General features: G+C 50.4%; 1 protein-coding gene across 3 annotated transcripts in view; it reads right to left on the bottom strand.

The window, feature by feature from the left end:
• Positions 1–760: 760 nt before the first annotated feature.
• The window catches only part of LOC140402508 (uromodulin-like), a 56989-nt gene continuing 33498 nt past the window's right edge, over positions 761–24251 (bottom strand). For 2 of the 3 annotated variants that reach the window (XM_072490370.1, XM_072490369.1), the window contains exons 6-8: positions 16612–16794; positions 3387–3469; positions 761–2029 (exon numbers count right to left, since the gene is read on the bottom strand). In XM_072490370.1, the coding sequence (XP_072346471.1) occupies positions 1964–2029; positions 3387–3469; positions 16612–16794 (332 nt within the window). In that variant the 3' untranslated portion in view covers positions 761–1963. The remainder of the gene's footprint in view (positions 2030–3386; positions 3470–16611; positions 16795–24251) is intronic. The other variant, XM_072490371.1, reaches the window with a different exon arrangement.

Below are 24251 nucleotides of genomic sequence, written 5' to 3'. Positions count from 1 at the left end.
GATTGCGCATAGGTAAGGTCCTCGTTCAGAGGGTCAGTACAGATTCTCAGATCATTTCGGGCTGAGATGAGGAGAAATTTATTGTCAAAGTGTTATGAATCTTTGAAGATCTCCACTCCAGAGAGTGGTGGAAGCTCCAGCATTGAAGACATTTCAGGCTGGGGAGAGACAGATTGTTGGTCTCAAAATTAAGGGATGTGTGCGGGAAGTTTCTACACAGAGGGTAGTGGGTGCCTGGAACTCGCTGCCGGAGGAGGTGGTGGAAGCAGGGACGATAGTGACGTTTCAGGGGCATCTTGACAAATACATGATGAATAGGATGGGAATAGAGGGATACGGACCCAGGAAGTGTAGAAGGTTTTAGGCCAGGTGGGCAGCATGGTCGGCACGGGCTTGGAGGGCCTTTTCTTTGTTCTTTGTTGGGAGTGGCCCGGGAAAGTGGAGGTGAAGCCCAAGGTCGGCCATGATGGTTTTGAATGGCCGAACAGTCTTGACGGGCCGAATGGTCTCCTCCTGCTCCTATCCCTTTAGTTCTTCAAAATTGCGAGCTTTCATTGTCAGAGACCCTGGGAAAATGCCAGGCTGAAGCAGAGAGAGGAAGATGAAGCAGCTGGAGGACAGAGGCACAGAAAGATCCCACTGGGAGGAACAAGCCAAATGTCAGTCTCAGCGTCAGAATGAGTTTCAATCTGGACCAGGATGGTTTTCACTCCCAATCAGATCATCTGTACATTTCTCCAACAGAAACACCTTTCACACCTTGTGGTCAAGCATTTATAGATTTATTGAGCACACACTTCATGCAATAACATTGAAACACCCGCTTAACCGATCAGCCCACATGTGATGGTGAGGGATTCGAACATCTTACACTTCTCAGCTTAATATTCAGTGAAACAAACTCCCCACAATCCCAATCCTCGGGACAGTCGACTGCTTCATTCGAGACCTTTCTGACCACAGGTTTGTGGCTGTGAAAGTCCATTAATGGGAAGCTCACAGACCTGATTGTGTAATAGAAACAAGAGACAAACCAGTGAGCTGTAAATGCTGAGGCGGTCAGGCAGTAACTGTGGAGAGAATCCCAGTTACTGTTTCAGGGTCAGGAGCCAAAGCATTGCGCTCAAACAGGAAACTGGGGTTTTCTCCACAGCCGCTGCCTGACTGGCTGAGAGTTCAGTGTCTGCAGGAGTTTTCCCGGATATTAGTCCTGATCATGGCTCCCTCACACGAGCAGGTTCCAGCTTCACGCTGCACAGTTGTGACCAACAGGACATTTCCACCGGGTCTATTGGTTGACATGAGTGAAGGTGGGAACACATTGCTCTCTGCTCCATCAGGAATATCGCTCCTCCAGATAAGGAGGATCTGATTGGACCCACCACATATCGGAAAAGCTGATCCCCTCCCTTGTTTCATTGAGCTCCTGGGATCAGTTATCAAATATTTCACTTTGATCAACAGAATGTGTTCCTGTGAAGGAAACAAGAATCCTGGATTTTATTCTGTCCCAACAACACCATTGTCGAGGAACCCTGAGGGAAAGGATGATCTCTACCCAGAGATTGTGCTGGGATTCACTGTTGTCTGGACACCCATTCTCGCTGCTGACAAATCTCTGAATTCAGCAACTGGACACAGATCTTTATAAAATCCTCTCATTCAGCAGAAGGTTAAAAAGGGTCATTTGGGGTCAGTCTCTGTCCCACAGCCCAGTGGTCAGGAGTTCCACATGGACGTTATAATTCCCTATTCCACAAAGCAAAAACTAAAAGCTCCCACATTCCCCAATATGAAGAAGAATCAATCACGATGTAACATTAACACAGCGAGCGATTAACCCTTTGCTCGCTGCTGAACATTGGAAAGCTATTACTGAGCCAAGCTGTGAACACACAGGTCACTAGGTGCTCACTGGTACAATTCATCACCCTCAATCTTCTGGAGCAGCCACAGCCCAGAGCTAATCGTCTCCGACACTCAAATGAAGGTCCAGATCCGGGAATCGATTCCTGAGCGACAGCTTCAGCTACATCACAGACAGGAGAAATGATTAATATTGCAGTGAGGGTGGGGGGAATGTGGGGTAGTGTTTGGGGACAAAAAGCCACCTTCACTGCCAATCACTGGCTGGAACGGCACAGGCTGCAAGGAACGGGGCAAATTGCTGCCAATATTTGGAATGGAAAGATCCGAGGGAGAAATGGATTCAGGGACAGACAGTGTGGGAGAGGCTGCGAGAGTAACAGAGAAAGTGGGAGACAGAATCAGGCAGAGAGAGAGAGACTGGAGTGGAAAGAAGGAAGGAGAGAGAGAGTGGGGCAGACAGGAGCAGAGAGAGAGAGAGAGAGAGAAGGTGTTATAATCTTTGTTGTAGCCCCAAAGCGAGAGAATCAGAGGTGACACACGGTGCAAGGGGTTTATTTACAAAATGCTGCTCAGACAGGGCACACTGGTGAACTCCACAAAAGCCCACAGAGCGCTCCGATTCTGTCATTGCGTAACACGTGACATTAACACGTGGGTGGCACGGCGGCACAGTGGTTAGCACTGCCGCCTCACAGCACCAGGGACCCGGGTTCAATTCCAGCCTCGGGTGACTGTGTGGAGTTTGCACGTTCTCCCCGTGTCTGCTTGGGATTCCTCCGGGTACTGCGGTGTCCTCCCACAGTCCAAAGATGTGCAGGTTAGATGGGGTTATGGGGCTACGGGGAGAGGGCAGGGGAGTGGGCCGGGATAGGGAGCTCATCCCGAGGCTCGGTGCAGACGTGATGGGCTGAATGGCCTCCCTCGGCACTGTCGCGATTCGAGGGATTCGGTTGTTATATTACACCAGCCAATGCTGTTACTCTGATACATAACAGAAAGTAAAAGATGGGCAGATGGAGACAAAGCAAGAGATTGAGAGAGAGAGAGAGAGAAGGTGAGAGAGGGAGTGTGTGAGAGAGAGAGACAGAGGACAGACAGAGAGTGAGGCAGCAGCAGAGATAGACAGAGAGGACAGAGAGAGTGAGGGAAAGATGCAGAGACAGAGAATGACAGAGAGAGAGAGAGGGGGTGACCCCGGGGTCAGCAGTGCAATGTGGGACTGCTTCACACCTCATTCTGCCCCGTGTTGTGTGAGGAGATCAGCCCAATGGGACTGACTGTGACAAAGCCCCTGCTTTAGTTACACTGTCGAGGCTCTGACACCAACACAACAACAGGGGGAGGCCACTCAGCCCATCAAACCTGTTCCAGGGGATAGGAGGGCTGCCTGGGTAATATGAGGGTGAGCAGAGGGGGAGTGGAGCTGCTGTATGTGACGTGGAGACTCCTGATCTCTGAATTCAGGCAGTGAGAGGCAGGTGTTGGTGTCAATATTTAATCGCAGAACAGTTTCTCACCTCCAGAATGATTTTCTGAATCGATGCAAGATCAAAGTCTCCCATTAATTTGATCACCAGTTTAAACTCTTTGCCGTTAACTCCTAAAGACAACAATCACAGCATGAGAATGTTAAACACACTAATCACAGCTCAGAATGTGTGTGCACAGCAAGAAGTCTGACATCATCAGGTTAAAGTCCAACAGGTCTGTTTGGAGCATGTGTGTGTGAGAGAGACAGCAAGATAGAGAGAATGTGTGTGTGTGTGAGAGAGAGACAGCAAGATAGAGAGAATGTGTGTGTGGGTGAGAGAGAGACAGCAAGATAGAGAGAATGTGTGTGTGTGTGAGAGAGAGACAGCAAGAGAGAGAGAATGTGTGAGAGAGAGGCAGCAAGATAGAGAGAATGTGTGTGAGAGAGAGACAGCAAGATAGAGAGAATGTGTGTGAGAGAGAGAGACAGCAAGATAGAGAGAATGTGTGTGGGAGCGAGGCAGCAAGATAGAGACAATGTGTGTGAGAGAGAAAGACAGCAAGATAGAGAGAATGTGTGTGAGAGAGCGACAGCAAGATAGAATGTATGTGAGAGAGAGACAGCAAGATAGCGAGAATGCGTGTGTGTGAGAGAGAGAGCAAGATAGAGAGAATGTGTGTGTGAGAGAGACAGCAAGATAGAGAGAATGCGTGTGAGAGAGACAGCAAGATAGAGAGTGTGTGTGTATGTGAGAGAGACAGCAAGATAGAGAGAATGTGTGAGAGAGAGGCAGCAAGATAGAGAGAATTTGTGTGTGAGAGACAGCAAGATAGAGATAATGTGTGAGAGAGAGGCAGCAAGGTAGAGAGAATGTGTGTGAGAGAGAGAGACAGCAAGATAGAGAGAATGAGAGTGTGAGAGAGAGACAGCAAGATAGAGAGAATGTGTGTGAGAGAGAGACAGCAAGATAGAGAGAATTTGTGTGTGAGAGACTTACAGCAAGACAGAGAGAATGTGTGTGAGAGAGAGACCGCAAGATAGAGAAAATGCGTGTCAGAGAGACAGCAAGATAGAGAGAGTGTGTGAGAGAGAGACAGCAAGATAGAGAGAATGTGTGTGTGTGAGAGAGAGACAGCAAGATAGAGAGAATGTGTGAGAGAGAGACAGCAAGATAGAGAGAAAGTGTGAGAGAGAGAGACAGCAAGATAGAGAGAATGTGTGTGTGAGAGAGACAGCAAGATAGAGCGAATGCGTGTGTGAGAGACAGCAAGATGGAGAGAATGTTTGTGAGAGAGAGACAGCAAGATAGAGAGAATGTTTGTGAGAGAGAGACAGCAAGATAGAGAGAATGTGTGTGTGAGAGAGACAGCAAGATAGAGCGAATGCGTGTGAGAGAGACAGCAAGATAGAGACAATGTGTGTGAGAGAGAAAGACAGCAAGATAGAGAGAATGTGTGTGAGAGAGAGACAGCAAGATAGAGAGAATGCGTGTGTGTGAGAGAGAGAGAGCAAGATAGAGAAAATGTGTGTGTGTGAGAGAGAGAGAGCAAGATAGAGAGAACGTGTGTGTGAGAGAGAGACAGCAAGATAGAGAGAATGTGTGTGTGGGAGACAGCAAGATAGAGAGAATGTGTGAGAGAGAGGCAGCAAGATAGAGAGAATGTGTGTGAGAGAGAGACAGCAAGATAGAGAGAATGTGTGAGAGAGAGGCAGCAAGATAGAGAGAATGTGTGTGAGAGAGAGACAGCAAGATAGATAGAATGTGTGTGAGAGAGAGACAGCAAGATAGAGAGAATGTGTGTGTGAGAGAGAGACAGCAAGATAGTGAGAATGGGTGTGAGAGAGAGAGACAGCCAGATAGAGAGAATGTGTGTGGGAGCGAGGCAGCAAGATAGAGACAATGTGTGTGAGAGAGTGACAGCAAGATAGAATGTATGTGAGAGAGAGACAGCAAGATAGCGAGAATGCGTGTGTGTGAGAGAGATAGCAAGATAGAGAGAATGCGTGTGAGAGAGAGACAGCAAGATAGAGAGAATGCGTGTGAGAGAGAGACAGCAAGATAGAGAGAATTTGTGTGTGAGAGACAGCAAGATAGAGATAATGTGTGAGAGAGAGTCAGCAAGGTAGAGAGAATGTGTGTGAGAGAGAGACAGCAAGATAGAGAGAATGTGTGTGAGAGAGAGAGACAGCAAGATAGAGAGAATGAGAGTGTGAGAGAGAGACAGCAAGATAGAGAGAATGTGTGTGAGAGAGAGACAGCAAGATAGAGAGAATTTGTGTGTGAGAGACTGACAGCAAGACAGAGAGAATGTGTGTGAGAGAGAGACAGCAAGATAGAGAAATTGCGTGTCAGAGAGAGGCAGCAAGATAGAGAGAATGTGTGTGTGTGTGAGAGAGAGAGCAAGTTAGAGAGAATGTGTGTGTGAGAGAGCAAGATAGAGTGAATGTGTGTGAGAGCGAGAGACAGCAAGATAGAGAGAGTGTGTGAGAGAGAGACAGCAAGATAGAGTGAGTGTGTGAGAGAGAGACAGCAAGATAGAGAGAATGTGTGTGTGTGAGAGAGAGACAGCAAGATAGAGAGAATGTGTGAGAGAGAGACAGCAAGATAGAGAGAGTGTGTGAGAGAGAGACAGCAAGATAGAGAGAATGTGTGTGTGTGTGAGAGAGAGAGCAAGTTAGAGAGAATGTGTGTGTGAGAGAGCAAGATAGAGTGAATGTGTGTGAGAGCGAGAGACAGCAAGATAGAGAGAGTGTGTGAGAGAGAGACAGCAAGATAGAGAGAGTGTGTGAGAGAGAGACAGCAAGATAGAGAGAATGTGTGTGTGTGAGAGAGAGACAGCAAGATAGAGAGAATGTGTGAGAGAGAGACAGCAAGATAGAGAGAGTGTGTGAGAGAGAGACAGCAAGATAGAGAGAATGTGTGTGTGTGAGAGAGAGACAGCAAGATAGAGAGAATGTGTGAGAGAGAGACAGCAAGATAGAGAGAATGTGTGAGAGAGAGAGACAGCAAGATAGAGAAAATGTGTGTGTGTGAGAGAGACAGCAAGATAGAGCGAATGCGTGTGAGAGAGTCAGCAAGATAGAGCGAATGTGTGTGAGAGCGAGAGACAGCAAGATAGAGAGAGTGTGTGAGAGAGAGACAGCAAGATAGAGAGAATGTGTGTGTGTGAGAGAGAGACAGCAAGATAGAGAGAATGTGTGAGAGAGAGACAGCAAGATAGAGAGAATGTGTGTGTGAGAGAGACAGCAAGATAGAGAGAATGTGTGTGTGTGTGAGAGAGAGAGCAAGATAGAGAGAATGTGTGTGTGAGAGAGACAGCAAGATAGAGAGAATGTTTGTGAGAGAGAGACAGCAAGATAGAGAGAATGTTTGTGAGAGAGAGACAGCAAGATAGAGAGAATGTGTGTGTGAGAGAGACAGCAAGATAGAGCGAATGCGTGTGAGAGAGAGACAGCAAGATAGAGACAATGTGTGTGAGAGAGAAAGACAGCAAGATAGAGAGAATGTGTGTGAGAGCGAGGCAGCAAGATAGAGACAATGTGTGTGAGAGAGAAAGACAGCAAGATAGAGAGAATGTGTGTGAGAGAGAGACAGCAAGATAGAGAGAATGCGTGTGAAAGAGAGACAGCAAGATAGAGACAATGCGTGTGAAAGAGAGACAGCAAGATAGAGAGAGTGTGTGTATGTGAGAGAGAGAGCAAGATAGAGAGAATGTGTGAGAGAGAGGCAGCAAGATAGAGAGAATGTGTGTGAGAGAGAGACAGCAAGATAGATAGAATGTGTGTGAGAGAGAGACAGCAAGATAGAGAGAATGTGTGTGAAAGAGAGACAGCAAGATAGTGAGAATGGGTGTGAGAGAGAGACAGCATGATAGAGAGAATGTGTGTGAGAGAGACAGCAAGATAGAGAGAATGTGTGTGTGTGTGAGAGAGAGAGCAAGTTAGAGAGAATGTGTGTGTGTGTGAGAGAGAGAGACAGCAAGATAGAGAGAATGTGTGTGTGTGTGAGAGAGACAGCAAGATAGAGAGAATGAGAGTGTGAGAGAGAGACAGCAAGGTAGAGAGAATGTGTGTGTGTGTGAGAGAGACAGCAAGATAGAGAGAAAGTGTGTGTGAGAGAGAGACAGCAAGGTAGAGAGAATGTGTGTGTGTGTGAGAGAGAGACAGCAAGATAGAGAGAATGTGTGTGAGAGAGAGACAGCAAGGTAGAGAGAATGTGTGTGTGAGAGAGAGACAGCAAGATAGAGAGAATGTGTGTGTGAGAGAGAGACAGCAAGGTAGAGAGAATGTGTGTGTGTGTGAGAGAGACAGCAAGATAGAGAGAAAGTGTGTGTGAGAGAGAGACAGCAAGGTAGAGAGAATGTGTGTGTGTGTGAGAGAGAGACAGCAAGATAGAGAGAATGTGTGTGAGAGAGAGACAGCAAGATAGAGCGAATGCTTGTGAGAGAGACAGCAAGATAGAGAGAATGTGTGTGTGTGAGAGAGACAGCAAGATAGAGAGAATGTGTGTGTGAGAGAGACAGCAAGATAGAGAGAATGTTTGTGAGAGAGAGACAGCAAGATAGAGAGAATGTGTGTGTGAGAGAGACAGCAAGATAGAGAGAATGTGTGTGTGAGAGAGACAGCAAGATAGAGAGAATGTGTGTGAGAGAGAGAGCAAGATAGAGACAATGTGTGAGAGAGAGACAGCAAGATAGAGAGAATGTGTGTGAGAGAGAGACAGCAAGATAGAGAGAATGTGTGTGAGAGAGAGACAGCAAGATAGAGAGAATGTGAGTGTCAGAGAGAGACAGCAAGATAGAGAGAATGTGTTTGTGTGAGAGAGACAGCAAGATAGAGAGAATGTGTGTGAGAGATAGAGACAGCAAGATAGAGAGAATGTGTGTGTGTCAGAGAGAGAGAGCAAGATAGAGAGAATGTGTGTGTGTGTGAGAGAGACAGCAGGATAGAGAGAATGTGTGTGAGAGGGAGAGACAGCAAGATAGAGAGAATGTGTGTGAGAGGGAGAGACAGCAAGATAGAGAGAATGCGTGTGAGAGAGACAGCAAGATAGAGAGAATGTGTGTGAGAGAGAGAGACAGCAAGATAGAGAGAATGTGTGTGTGTGTGAGAGAGACAGCAGGATAGAGAGAATGTGTGTGAGAGGGAGAGACAGCAAGATAGAGAGAATGTGTGTGAGAGAGAGACAGCAAGATAGAGAGAATGCGTGTAAGAGAGACAGCAAGATAGAGAGAATGTGTGTGTGTGAGAGAGAGAGCAAGATAGAGAGAATGTGTGTCTGAGAGACAGCAAGATAGAGAGAATGTGTGTGAGATAGAGAGACAGCAAGATAGAGAGAATGTGTGTGAGATAGAGAGACAGCAAGATAGAGAGAATGTGAGTGTGAGAGAGAGACAGCAAGATAGAGAGAATGTGTGTGTGTCAGTGAGAGACAGCAAGATAGAGAGAATGTGTGTGTGTGAGAGAGAGACAGCAAGAGAGCGAGAATGTGTGTGTGAGAGACAGACAGCAAGATAGAGAGAATGTGTGTGTAGCGCACAATGACTTACGAGAGAGACGAATAGTGATGAAGTCGATGAGGCTTTATTAAGCGTGACTTGTTCCCCGCAGTTCAGCAACAGACTGGAGCTGCGGGGAGAAGCCCAGGTTCTTATACTCCGCCTTCAGGGCGGAGCTACGCATCAACAGCCAACCAGAACCCAGGATCTGTCAGCCAATAGCATCACGGCTTCACAGTCCCACATAACCCCTAATGCATACTACCACATTCACCCCTTGTTAAAAATGAACCCGGCGGGGTGGTGCTTCACATGGTGGTAGGGGTTTACAAGGCTGGTCCTGGGAGGAGAACATTTTTGGCATGTCCTTTCAATGCTCTACACTTTGCCCTACATTGGGCTATGTACAGGGTTTGTGAACTATTTACAATATTCGTAAGAGGAAAAAGAACATTCTCGTTAAAGTCCACAACATTCTTGTGTTACACCGATGCCACGAGTCGAGCGGGCGGTCTTGTCTTCCTTTTCGATCGCCTCGGTCCCGGTGGTGGTGCAGGTGCTTGTTCCCGCGTTGTCGTCTCCGGGAGCTTTTCGGTGTCTGCTTCTGTTTCACTCCTGGTCGGACATGGGAGGAGGACCGATCCTCCCGGGAAGGGGGCGGTCGCGGGGTGCGCCGGTGGCAGGGAGGGGGTGATGGTTGTCGGGGGGGGGGTGCTTGTTGCCGGCGGGCACCAGGTCTCGCAGGGAGACGGTGTTCTGTCGGCCGTTGGGGTACGCCACGTAGGTGTCCTGCGGGTTCGCGTGGAGGAGATGAACCCTCTCGACCAACGGATCCGACTTGTGCGCCCGCACATGTTTCCGGAGCAAGATGGATCCTGGGGCCGCCAGCCAGGTCAGCAGCGACGTTCCGGAGGAGGACTTCCTGGGGAAGACAAGGAGGCGCTCATGAGGCGTTTGGTGGTACACTGTGGTGGTACACAGCAGCGACCGGATGGAGTGGAGAGCGTCCGGGAGGACCTCCTGCCACCGTGAAACTGGAAGATCCCTGGACCGTAGGGCCAGTAGGGCGGTCTTCCAGACCGTGCCGTTCTCCCTCTCTACTTGCCCGTTCCTCCGGGGGTTGTAGCTGGTCGTCCTGCTCGAGGCTATGCCCTTGCTGAGCAGGAACTGGCGCAGCTCGTCACTCATGAAGGAGGACCCCCTGTCGCTATGGATATATGCGGGGCAACCGAACAGTGTGAAGATGGTGCTAAGGGCTTTAATAACTGTGGCCGCTGTCATGTCGGGGCAGGGGATGGCGAAAGGGAAACGGGAGTACTCGTCCACCACGTTCAGGAAGTATGTGTTTCGATCGGTGGAGGGGAGGGGCCCTTTGAAATCCAGACTGAGGCGTTCAAAGGGGCGGGAAGCCTTGATCAGGTGCGCTCTATCTGGCCTGAAAAAGTGCGGTTTGCACTCTGCGCAGATGTGGCAGTTCCTTGTGACTGTACGGACCTCCTCCACGGAGTAGGGGAGGTTGCGGGACTTTATAAAATGGTAGAACCGAGTGACCCCCGGGTGGCAGAGGTCCTCGTGGAGGGTTTGGAGACGGTCTATTTGTGCGTTGGCACATGTGCCGCGGGATAGGGCATCGGACGGCTCGTTCAGCTTTCCGGGACGCTACAGGATCTCGTAGTTGAAGGTGGAGAGCTCGATCCTCTACCTTAAGATCTTGTCGTTTTTGATTTTGCCCCGCTGTGCATTATCGAACATGAAGGCTACCGACCGTTGGTCAGTGAGGAGAGTGAATCTCCTGCCGGCCAGGTAATGCCTCCAATGTCGCACAGCTTCCACTATGGCTTGGGCTTCCTTTTCCACTGAGGAGTGGCGAATTTCTGAGGCGTGGAGGGTTCGGGAGAAGAAGGCCACGGGTCTGCCCGCTTGGTTAAGGGTGGCCGCTAGAGCTACATCGGAGGCGTCGCTCTCGACCTGGAAGGGGAGGAACTCGTCGATGGCGCGCATCATGGCCTTTGCGATATCCGCTTTGATGCGGCTGAAGGCCTGGCGAGCCTCTGTCGACAGGGGGAAGGTCGTGGTCTGTATTAGTGGGCGGGCCTTGTCTGCATACTGGGGGACCCACTGGGCGTAGTATGAAAAAAACCCCAGGCATCGTTTCAGGGCTTTGGAGCAGTGGGGAAGGGGAAATTCCATAAGGGGGCGCATGCGTTCGGGGTCTGGGCCTATTATCCCATTGCGCACTACGTATCCCAGGATGGCCAGCCGGTTTGTGCTAAACACGCACTTGTCCTCGTTGTACGTGAGGTTCAAGGCGTTTGCGGTCTGGAGGAATTTTTGGAGGTTGGCGTCGTGGTCCTGCTGATCGTGGCCGCAGATGGTTACGTTGTCGAGATACGGGAACGTGGCCTGTAACCTGTGTTGATCAACCATTCGGTCCATCTCACGTTGGAAGACCGAGACCCCGTTTGTGACGCCAAATGGGACCCTGAGGAAGTGGTATAGTCGCCCATCTGCCTCGAAGGCTGTGTACTTGCGGTCACTTGGGCGGATGGGGAGCTGGTGATAGGCGGACTTGAGGTCAACGATGGAGAAGACCTTATATTGGGCAATCCGATTTACCATGTCGGATATGCGGGGGAGAGGGTACGCATCTAGCTGTGTGTACCTGTTGATGGCCTGGCTATAGTCTATGACCATCCTTTGCTTCTCCCCGGTCTTTACTACTACCACCTGTGCTCTCCAGGGACTATTGCTGGCCTGGATTATGCCTTCCTTCAGCAACCGCTGGACTTCGGACCGGATAAATGTCCGGTCCTGGGCGCTGTACCGTCTGCTCCTAGTGGCGACGGGTTTGCAATCCGGGGTGAGGTTTGCAAACAAGGATGGTGGTTCAACTTTGAGGGTTGCAAGGCCGCAGATAGTGAGTGGGGGTATTGGGCCGCCGAATTGGAAAGTTAGGCTCTGCAGGTTGCACTGGAAATCTAATCCCAGTAATGTGGGCGCGCAGAGTTGGGGAAGGACGTAGAGCCTGTAGTTTTTAAACTCCCTTCCTTGCACCGTTAGGGTCACTATGCAGAACCCTTTGATCTCTACGGAGTGGGATCCTGCAGCCAGGGAAATCTTTTGCGTACTGGGACGGATGGTCAAAAAACAGCGTCTTACCGTGTCGGGGTGGATGAAGCTTTCGGTGCTCCCGGAGTCGATCAGGGAAGGTGTCTCGTGTCCGTTGATCAGCACCGTTGTTGTCGTCGTCTGGAGCGTCCGGGGCCGTGCTTGATCCAGCGTCACCGAGGCCAGATGTGGTCGTAGTGTCTCAGCGTCTTCTTCGGACCCCGTGGAGCCGTCGATGCTGGGGTCCATTGTTGTCAACCAAGATGGCGGCGTCCATGAATCGCACGCGGCCGGGGGTGGACAAAATGGCCGCCCCCATGGATCGCACGTGGTTGGGGGTGGACAAAATGGCCGCCCCCACGGATCGCACGTGGTCGGGGGTGGACAAAATGGCCGCCCCCATGGATCGCACGTGGTTGGGGGGTCACAAGATGGTGGCGCCCATCCTCCCCTCGTGGTGGCCGGGACCCAAAATGGCGGCGCCCGCGGGTCGCACATGGGGCGCTGGGGGGGTTGGGGAGCGTATGGGATGCGCTGGACTCTTTCTTCTCCGGGGACAGCGGCGACCCCCCGGGACCGGCACACAGCCGCGAAATGGCCCTTTTCCCCGCATCTCTTGCAAGTCGCTGCACGGGCCGGGCAGCGCTGCCGGGGGTGTTTCGCCTGCCCGCAGAAATAGCAGCGGGCCCCCCCGGGATGATCTGGTGTCTTAACCGCGCAAGCCTGTGAGGGAGGGGGGGGGAGGGGGTTTGTCGCGACGGGGGTCCACGGAGCCTAAGGGACTGCCGGGCGGTCGGGGCCGCAGGCGCGGGCGTTTTGCTAGGCCACATCTAGGGAAGCTGCAACGGCCCGTGCCTCTGAGAGTCCTAGCGACTCTTTTTCTAAAAGTCTTTGGCGGATTTGGGGAGAGTTCATACCTGCCACAAACGCATCGCGAATTAACATGTCCGTGTGTTCAGTCGCGTTTACCGGCGGGCAGCCGCAGCCCCGTCCCAAAATTAGCAGCGCGGCGTAGAACTCCTCTAGCGATTCTCTGGGACTTTGCCGTCTCGTTGCGAGTTGGTAGCGTGCGTAGACCTGGTTCACTGGGCGAACGTAGACGCTCTTTAGTGCTGCGAGCGCCGTCGGGAAATCCTCTGCGTCTTCTATGAGAGGGTAAATTTCCGGGCTTACCCTTGAGTGCAGGACCTGTAGTTTCTGGTCTTCTGTGATCCGGCCGGGGGCCGTTCGGAGGTAGCCTTCGAAACAAGCCTGCCAGTGTTTAAAAACTGCTGCCGCGTTCACTGCGTGGGGGCTGATCCTCAGGCATTCTGGGGCGATCCTGAGCTCCATAGTCCTTTAAGCACGCTTAATAAATTGTAGCGCACAATGACTTACGAGAGAGACGAATAGAGATGAAGTCGATGAGGCTTTATTAAGCGTGACTTGTTCCCCGCAGTTCAGCAACAGACTGGAGCTGCGGGGAGAAGCCCAGGTTCTTATACTCCGCCTTCAGGGCGGAGCTAGGGATCAACAGCCAACCAGGACCCGGGATCTGTCAGCTAATAGCATCACGGTTTCACAGTCCCACATGACCCCTAATGCATACTACCACAGTGTGTGAGAGAGAGAGACAGCAAGATAGAGAGAAAGTGTGTGTGAGAGAGAGACAGCAAGATAGAGAGAATGTGTGAGAGAGAGAGACAGCAAGATAGAGAGAATGTGTGTGTGAGAGAGAGAGCAAGATAGAGAGAATGTGTGTGAGAGAGAGAGAGACAGCAAGATAGAGAGAATGTGTGTGTGAGAGAGAGAGCAAGATAGAGAGAATGTGTGTGAGAGAGAGAGAGACAGCAAGATAGAGAGAATGTGTGAGAGAGAGACAGCAAGATAGAGAGAAAGTGTGTGTGTGAGAGAGACAGCAAGATAGAGAGAATGCGTGTGAGAGAGAGAGACAGCAAGATAGGGAGAATGTGAGTGTGAGAGAGAGACAGCAAGATAGAGAGAATGTGTGTGTGAGAGACAGACAGCAAGATAGAGAGAATGTGTGTGAGAGAGAGAGACAGCAAGATAGAGAGAATGTGTGAGAGAGAGACAGCAAGATAGAGAGAAAGTGTGTGAGAGAGAGAGATAGCAAGATAGAGAGAATGTGTGTGAGAGAGAGAGACAGCAAGATAGAGAGAATGTGTGTGTGTGAGAGAGACAGCAAGATAGAGAGAATGTGTGTGTGAGAGAGAGATAGAGAGATAGAGAGAATGTGTGAGAGAGAGACAGCAAGATAGAGATAATGTGTGTTAGAGAGAGGCAGCAAGATGGAGAGAATGTGTGTGAGAGAGAGAGATAGCAAGATAGAGAGAATGTGTGTGAGAGAGAGAGAGACAGCAAGATACAGAGATTGTGTGTGAGAGAGAGACAGCAAGATAGAGAGAATTTGTGTGTGTGAGAGACAGCAAGATAGAGAGAATGCGTGTGTGTGTGAGAGAGAGAGCAAGATAGAGAGAATGTGTGTGTGAGAGAGACAGCAAGATAGAGAGAATGTGTGAGAGAGAGAGACAGCAACATAGAGAGAATGTGTGCGTGTGTGAGAGAGAGATAGCAAGATAGAGAGAATGTGTGTGTGAGAGAGACAGCAAGATAGAGAGAATGTGTGTGTGAGAGAGACAGCAAGATAGAGAGAATGTGTGTGTGAGAGAGAGACAGCAAGATAGAGAGAATGTGTGTGAGAGAGAGACAGCAAGATAGAGAGAATGTGTGTGTGAGAGAGAGACAGCAAGATAGAGAGAATGTGTGTGAGAGAGAGACAGCAAGATAGAGAGAATGTGTGAGAGAGAGAGACAGCAAGATAGAGAGAACAAAGAACAACCAAAGAACAAAGAACAAAGAAATGTACAGCACAGGAACAGGCCCTTCGGCCCTCCAAGCCCGTGCCGATCATGCTGCCCGTCTAAACTGAAATCTTCTACACTTCCGGGGTCCGTATCCCTCTATTCCCATTCTATTCATGTATTTGTCAAGATTCCCCTTAAATGTCCCTGTCGTCCCTGCTTCCACCACCTCCTCCGGCAGCGAGTTCCAGGCACCCACTACCCTCTGTGTAAAAAACTTGCCTCGTACATCTCCTTTAAACCTTGCCCCTCGCACCTTAAACCTATGCGCCCTAGTAATTAACCCCTCTCCCTGAGGAAACGACTCTGACTATCCACTCTGTCTGTACCCCTCATAATTTTGTATACCTCTATCAGGTCACCCCTCAACCTCCGTCGTTCCAGTGAGAACAAACCGAGTTTATTCAACCGCTCCTCATAGCTAATGCCCTCCATACCAGGCAACATTCTGGTAAATCTCTTCTGCACCCTCTCTAAAGCCTCCACATCCTTCTGGTAGTGTGGCGACCAGAATTGAACACTATACTCCAAGTGTGGCCTAACTAAGGTTCTATACAGCTGCAACATGACTTGCCAATTCTTATACTCAGTGCCCCGGCCAATGAAGGCAAGCGTGCCGTATGCCTTCTTGACTACCTTCTCCGCCTGTGTTGCCCCTTTCAGTGACCTGTGGACCTGTACACCTAGAGAGAGAGATAGAGACAGGGAGAGAGAACTTCCTGTACAAAAACAAGACAAAATACCATGAGAAACCTAACAAACAATTTGGTACAAGGCAAAGCTGCCAGAACTCAAGCCAGTGCACGCACAACCGCCCCGCCCCCTCCCCCGACTCCAGCAACAGCCCCACATTGGTGGAGAGGAGTCCGCACGCAGCACAGTCCACCGGGAAAGGACAGGCAGAGCACAGTGAGGAGAGAGAGAGAACACGCCTCCCCCTGACTCACACCAGGAAGGACCCCTCCATCCCAGGTGCACAGAAGCCGGAGTGCCGCAACTGGCGAGCACCCAGCTGCTAAGCCCAAAGTAACAATACAGAATAAAAATACAATAATACCCAAGTAATCCCCCAACGATAAAACAAAACCAACATTCGTACAGCAGTGCTGATATTCAATTGGGCCACCGCACTGCTGCTCTCACAGTTCCAGCATCCATTCTCCAGACACCATCCACTCCAAAAGTGAGTCCGTTCTCCTCCACTTTCAGCCTGACAGTGGGCCAATCAAAACCGCCCCGTGCTCCACTCCCAGACAGTAAGCCAAAAGGCAGCCAGTAACAAGTATAGGTCCCAGGCGTGACAACTGCTGGCAGACAAACTCTATCCTCTCTCTCCCCTGCACTCCATCCAACTGCTCGTGGCACTGCTCTCCCTTGCTGTAGTCCAGGCTTCAAAGTCCGGAAAGGCAGCCGACATACAGAATAACAGACCAGGTCCTGGAGCGGAGGTACAGCCAGAAACAGCAGCAGCTCAGAGATAAACAGCCTGCATGTGACAGGCCTGAGATTCACCAGTGTGAAATGCTCAGGTGACTAGGAGGCAGAGCTCCATCCTAATTGGAGGAACTCCCCACAGAATATAACCCCAACCTGGAAGCATTTCAGGAAGTGAAGCGGAACGGATCGGATCAGATCAGTCTGGCCTCTCGGGGAGCCTTTGCCTCCATCTCCACCTCCCCTCACTCGCTCCATCCCACTCCCCTCACTCACTCCTTGCAAAGGAATAAAAGCCACTCCCTCAGTTGGGGATTTGATGATTGCTGCGGGAGTTTTCCGGGTGAAGTTTCAGTTCAAATGCTGGTACCTGATGATGATGATGCAGCATTTGAAGATGCAATGTGTGACCGAGTGGTCTGTGGCCTGGGTGGCAGAGTGGTCTGTGGTCTGGGTGGCAGAGTGGTCTGTGGCCTGGGTGGCGGAGTGGTCTGTGGTCTGAGCGGCAGAGTGGTCTGTGGCCTGGGTGGCGGAGTTGGAACTACAGCATCAGCTGGAAATAAGGGACACAAAGAGAGGGAGACTGAGTGAGGACAAAATCACAACATCAAAGCAATAATTCAGCAAATGAGAGAGAGGAGGCGGAACAGCCTCCACAATCATACAAATGTGACTCCTACCCAGACTGGTCCCCACACGGACAGTCCACATACTCCTGACCCCATAACAAACCCCTCCACCCACCAGTAAGCAACCCCCATGGTATCCCCCAAATCCGACCCCCACCCACACGAGATTCTCTTCCCCTTCCACAGTCCCTCAGGGGCTGGTTTAGCTCACTGGGCTAAATTGCTGGCTTTGAAAGCAGACCAAGGCAGGCCAGCAGCACGGTTCAATTCCCGTACCAGCCTCCCCGAACCGGCGCCGGAATGTGGCGACTAGGGGCTGTTCACAGTAACTTCATTGAAGCCTACTTGTGACAATAAGCGATTTTCATTTTTTCATTTCATTCACTGACCCAACACCCCTCTCTCCAACCCCCACCCACCCCACCACCAATCCCCCCGATCCCACACACCAAACCTCAACCCGAATCAGCTGGCCTCTGGGGTAGAACATAGAAAAATACAGCACAGAACAGGCCCTTCGGCCCACGATGATGTACCGAACCTTTGTCCTAGATTAATCATAGATTATCATTGAATTTACAGTGCAGAAGGAGGCCATTCGGCCCATCGAGTCTGCACCGGCTCTTGGAAAGAGCACCCTACCCAAAGTCAACACCTCCACCCAACACCAAGGGCAATTTTGGACACGAAGGGCAATTTATCATGGCCAATCCACCTAACCTGCACATCTTTGGACTGTGGGAGGAAACCGGAGCATCCGGAAGAAACCCACGCAGACACGGGGAGGACGTGCAGACTCCGCACAGACAGTGACCCAAGCCGGAATCGAACCTGGGACCCTGGAGCTGTGAAGCAATTGTGCTATCCACAATGCTACCGTGCTGCCCTGAAGAACAAATAAATCTACACTATATCATTTTACCGTAATCCATGTACCTATCCAATAGCCGCTTGAAGGTCCCTAATGTTTCCGACTCAACTACTTCCACAGGCAGTGCATTCCATGCCCCCACTACTCTCTGGGTAAAGAACCTACCTCTGACATCCCCCCTATATCTTCCACCATTCACCTTAAATTTATGTCCCCTTGTAATGGTTTGTTCCCCCCGGGGAAAAAGTCTCTGACTGTCTACTCTATCTATTCCCCTGATCATCTTATAAACCTCTATCAAGTCACCCCTCATCCTTCTCCGTTCTCACGATAAAAGGCCTAGCACCCTCAACCTTTCCTCATAAGACCTACTCTCCATTCCAGGCAACATCCTGGTAAATCTCCTTTGCGCCTTTTCCAAAGCTTCCACATCCTTCCTAAAATGAGGCGACCAGAACTGTACACAGTACTCGAAATGTGGCCTTACCAAAGTTTTGTACAGCTGCATCATCACCTCACGGCTCTTAAATTCAATCCCTCTGTGAATGAACGCTAGCACACCATAGGCCTTCTTCACAGCTCTATCCACTTGAGTGGCAACTTTCAAATATGTATGAACATAGACCCCAAGATCTCTCTGCTCCTCCACATTGCCAAGAACTCTACCGTTAACCCTATATTCCGCATTCATATTTGTCCTTCCAAAATGGACAACCTCACACTTTTCAGGGCTAAACTCCATCTGCCACTTCTCAGCCCAGCTCTGCATCCTATCTATGTCTCTTTGCAGCCGACAACAGCCCTCCTCACTATCCACAACTCCACCAATCTTCGTATCGTCTGCAAATTTACTGACCCACCCTTCAACTCCCTCATCTAAGTCATGAATGAAAATCACAAACAGCAGAGGACCCAGAACTGATCCCTGCGGTACGCCAATGGTAACTGGGATCCAGGCTGAATATTTGCCATCCACCACCACTCTCTGACTTCTATCGGTTAGCCAGTTCGTTATCCAACTGGCTAAATGTTCCACTATCCCATGCCTCCTTACTTTCTGCAGAAGCCTACCATGGGGAACCTTATCAAATGCCTTACTAAAATCCATGTACACTACATCCACTGCTTTACCTTCACCCACATGCTTGGTCACCTCCTCAAAGAATTCAATAAGACTTGTAAGGCAAGACCTGCCCCTCACAAATCCGTGCTGACTATCCCTAATCAAGCAGTGTCTTTCCAGATGCTCAGAAATCTTATCCTTCAGTACCCTTTCCATTACTTTGCCTACCACCGAAGTAAAACTAACTGGCCTGTAATTCCCAGGGTTATCCCTCGTCCCTTTTTTGAACAGGGGCACGACATTCGCCACTCTCCAATCCCCTGGTACTACCCCTGTTGACAGTGAGGACGAAAAGATCATTGCCAACGGCTCTGCAATCTCATCTCTTGCTTCCCATAGAGTCCTTGGATATATCCCGTCAGGCCCGGGGGACTTGTCTATCCTCACGTTTTTCAAAATGCCCAACACATCTTCCTTCCTAACAAGTATTTCCTCGAGCTTACCAGTCTGTTTCACACTGTCCTCTCCAACAATATGGCCCCTCTTATTTGTAAATACAGAAGAAAAGTACTCATTCAAGACCTCTCCTATCTCTTCAGACTCAATACACAATCTCCCGCTACTGTCCTTGATCGGACCTACCCTCGCTCTAGTCATTCTCATATTTCTCACATATGTGTAAAAGGCCTTGGGGTTTTCCTTGATCCTCCCCGCCAAACATTGATCATGCCCTCTCTTAGCTCTCCTAATCCTTTTCTTCAGTTCCCTCCTGGCTATCTTGTATAGCTCCAACGCCCTGTCTGAACCTTGTTTCCTCAGCCTTACATAAGTCTCCTTTTTCCTCTGAACAAGACATTCAACCTCTCTTGTCAACCATGGTTCCCTCACTCGACCATCTCTTCCCTGCCTGACAGGGACAGATATATCAAGGACACGTAGTACCTGTTCCTTGAACAAGTTCCACATTTCACTTGCGTCCTTCCCTGACAGCCTATGTTCCCAACTTATGCACTTCAATTCTTGTCTGACAACATCGTATTTACCCTTCCCCCAATTGTAAACCTTGCCCTGTTGCACGCACCTATCCCTCTCCATTACTAGAGTGAAAGTCACAGAATTGTGGTCACTATCTCCAAAATGCTCCGCCACTAACAAATCTGTCACTTGCCCTGGTTCATTACCAAGTACTAAATCCAACATTGCCCCTCCTCTGGACGGACAATCTACATACTGTGTTAGAAAAGCTTCCTGGACACACTGCACAAACACCACCCCATCCAAACTATTTGATCTCAAGAGTTTCCACTCAATATTTGGGAAGTTAAAGTCGCACATGACTTCTACACTGTGACTTCTGCACCTTTCCAAAATCTGTTTCCCAATCTGTTCCTCCACATCTCTGCTACTATTGGGGGGCCTATAGAAAACTCCTAACAAGGTGACTGCTCCTTTCCTATTTCTGACTTCAACCCATGCTACCTCAATAGGGTGATACTCCTCGAACTGCCTTTCTGCAGCTGTTATACTATCTCTAATTGATAATGCCACCCCCCCCCCACCTCTTTTACCACCCTCCCTAATCTTATTGAAACATCTTTAACCAGGGACCTCCAACAACCATTTCTGCCCCTCTTCTATCCAAGTTTCCGTGATGGCCACCACATCGTAGTCCCAAGTACCGATCCATGCCTTAAGTTCACCCACCTTATTCCTGACGCTTCTTGCGTTGAAGTATACACACTTCAACCCATCTCCGTGCCTGCAAGTACTCTCCTTTGTCAGTGTTCCCTTCCCCACTGCCTCACTACATGCTTTGGCGTCCTGAATATCGGCTACCTTAGTTGCTGGACTACAAATCCGGTTCCCATTCCCCTGCCAAATTAGTTTATACCCTCCCGAAGAGTACTAGAAAACCTCCCTCCCAGGATATTGGTGCCCCTCTGGTTCAGATGCAACCCGTCCTGCTTGTACAGGTCCCACCTTCCCCAGAATGTGCTCCAATTATCCAAATACCTGAAGCCCTCCCTCCTACACCATTCCTGCAGCCACGTGTTCAGCTGCATTCTCTCCCCATTCCTAGCCTCGCTATCACGTGGCACCGGCAACAAACCAGAGATGACAACTCTGTCTGTCCTGGCTTTTAACTTCCAGCCTAACTCCCTAAATTTGTTTATTACCTCCACACCCCTTTTCCTACCTATGTCGTTGGTACCAATGTGCACCACGACTTCTGGCTGCTCCCCTCCCCCTTAAGGATCCTGAAGACACGATCCGAGACATCCCTGGCCCTGGCACCCAGGAGGCAACATACCTTCCGGGAGTCTCGCTCGCGACCACAGAATCTCCTATCTATTCCCCTAACCATTGAATCTCCTACTACTATTGCTTTTCTATTCTCTCCCCTTCCCTTCTGAGCCCCAGAGCCAGACTCAGTGCCAGAGACCTGGCCGCTGGGGCCTTCCCCCGGTAGGTCATCCCCCCCAACAGCATCCAAAACGGTAGAGAATCCCAAACAGTCACAACTCTGTCAGTTTATCATTTTTTAAAGTTTCCCTCCCTCTCGGCCCGAACTGGCTTCCCCGTATTTTGAATTTGTGCCTCATGGTTCCAGACTCCCAAACCCGGGAAAACAGCTCAGCCACGCCCACCCTGAGCCACACCCACCCTGAGCCACACCCACCCTGAGCCACACCCACCCTGAGCCACACCCACCCTGAGCCACACCCACCCTGAGCCACACCCACCCTGAGCCACACCCACCCTGAGCCACGCCCACCCTGAGCCACGCCCACCCTGAGCCACACCCACCCTGAGTCACACCCACCCTGAGCCACGCCCACCCTGAGCCACGCCCACCCTGAGCCAAACCCACCCTGAGTCACACCCACCCTGAGCCACACCCACCCTGAGCCACACCCACCCTGAGCCACATCCACCCTGAGCCACGCCCACCCTGAGCCACACCCACCCTGAGCCACGCCCACCCTGAGCCACACCCACCCTGAGCCACATCCACCCTGAGCCACGCCCACCCTGAGCCACATCGAGCCTGTCTCTGCATTAAGTATGTTTTAGGTTTCAGTGAGAGTTCATCGGGTCAGAGAGTTTCACAACACAGAAAGAGGCCCTTCAGCCCATCGGGTCAATGCTGGCCGTCAAACACCCGTCTATTCCAATCCCATTTCCCAGCACTTGGTCTGTTGTCTTGTTTGCTTTGGCATTTCAAGTGCTAAACGCTACTTAAATGTTGTGAGGGTCCCTCCTCCACCCCCCTTTCAGGCAGCGAGTTCCAGATTCCCACCTCCCTCTGGGTGAAAAAGCTTTTCCGCAAATCCCCTCCATGTCTCCTGCCGCTGGTCTGAAATCTGTGCCCCCTGATTATTGGCCCCTCAACTGAGGAGAAAGGTTTCTTCCTGTCCACCCTTTACATGTCCCTCAAATTGTGTACACCTCACTCCGGTCCCCCTCGGCCTTCTCTGCTCCATGGAAAACCGCAGCCTAACCAGGGGAGCGTGGTAGCACAGTGGTTAGCACTGTTGTTTCACAGCTCCAGGGTCCCAGGTTCGATTCCCGGCTGGGTCACTGTCTGTGCAGAGTCTGCACATTCTCCCCATGGCTGTGTGGGTTTCCTCCGGGTGCTCCGGGTTCCTCCCACAAGTCCTGAAAGATGTGCTGTTAGTAATTTGGACATTCTGAATTCTCCCTCTGTGTCCCCGAACAGGCGCCGGAATGTGGCGGCCAGGGGATTTTCACAGTAACGTCATTGCAGTGTTAATGTAAGCCTACTTGTGACAATGAAGATTATTATTATTAGAGCTGGAACACTCCAACCCAGGAACATCCTGGTGAATCTCCTCTGCACCCTCTCCAATGTAATCACATCCTACCTATAGTGTGGTGACCCAGAACCGTACACAGTTTCCCAGCCAGGGTCTAAGCAGTGTTTTATACAGCTCCATCATTACCTCTCTGCTTTTATATTCTATGCCATGGCACGTATCCTATATGCTTCTTAACCACCTTATCTACCTGTCCCGCTGCCTTCAGGGATCTGTGGACATGAACCCGAAGATCCCGCGGGTCCTCTGTGCTTCCTCCTTTCCTGCCGTTCACTGTACATTCCCTTGTCTTGTTCCTCCTCCCAAAATGCATCACCTCACACGTTTCAGGGTAAATTCCACTTGCCGCTGTTCTGGCCCTCTAACCAGCCCGTCTATATCATCCTGAGAGAATACATGTCTGGGTTCTTCAAACTCTCTTTGTAAGACAGACCAGACACCCCACGAACAAGTCTGGTGAACCTTCGGTAAACTCCAGCAATGGGAATAATATCCTTCCTCGGGTAAGAAGGGGATTTGAGGAAAACAGTTTTTACCCAGAGGGTGGTGACGGTCTGGAACACACTGGCTGGGAGGGTGGTGATGGTCTGGAACACACTGGCTGGGAGGGTGGTGACGGTCTGGAACACACTGGCTGGGAGGGTGGTGACGGTCTGGAACACACTGGCTGGGAGGGTGGTGACGGTCTGGAACACACTGGCTGGGAGGGTGGTGGAGGCGGTTGCCTCACATCCTGTAAAAAGTACCTGGCTGAGTTCTTGGCACATTGTAACATTCGAGGCTGTGGGACAAGTGCTGGCCAATGGGATGAGGTGGGCAGGTCAGGTGCTTTTCATGCATCGGTGCAGACTCGATGGGCCGAAGGGCCTCTTCTGCACTCGGTGATTCTGTGATTCTATAAGGAACCACATCGACACAAACCACTCGGGGTTTGGTCTAATCAGAGTTCTATCAATTTGCAGCAAGATTTTGCTGCTCCTGGACTCCAATTCTCTGCTGACAAAGCCTAACATACCATTCACTTCCTTTTAAAAACAAATATTTTTAATTAAAGTTTTGCAATGTTTTTCATAATAAATAGTAATAATCCTAACACAGCAAAATAGAGTGAACATTAACATAGTGCAATCAGAGAATATACAACAGCAATTGACTAGACGTGACCCCACGCGCCTCAGTCTTCCCACACCCTCCCAACGGAGCCCTCACCCCCACTCCCCTCTGGGTCGCTGCTGCTGACGTTTTAATTTTCCCTGAGAAGCCACCGGACGGTATTATGCCCCCGCTCAACAGCAGCAGCTCTGTACACTTGGCAAAATTATTTACACACATAAGTAGGCATCTGTTCATAATGTTGTCGTCCCTTGCTTCTCCCAGACGGAGTTCGCTGCCGTTGTCATCTCATTCCGCTTCTGCGGCCCTCCCGTCTTCCCCGTTTTCTCTGTTCCTTTGGACGTTAAATTTGTTAATGTCTCCTTGCCTCCCCCCTCCCTGGCTCTCCTCTATTGTTCCCTGTCTCTTCCCCCCCCCCTCTCCCGGTCTATCTCTCCCTCTTTCCGGTCTATCCCCACCCTTCTCCCGGTCTATCTCTCCCTCTCCCCGCTCGTG

Source organism: Scyliorhinus torazame, chromosome 25 (genome assembly GCF_047496885.1).
Source record: "Scyliorhinus torazame isolate Kashiwa2021f chromosome 25, sScyTor2.1, whole genome shotgun sequence".
In the NCBI taxonomy this organism is placed as follows: Eukaryota; Metazoa; Chordata; class Chondrichthyes; order Carcharhiniformes; family Scyliorhinidae; genus Scyliorhinus; species Scyliorhinus torazame.
Note: the sequence above shows the minus strand (reverse complement) of the source record. Positions and strands in the feature narration are given on the sequence as shown.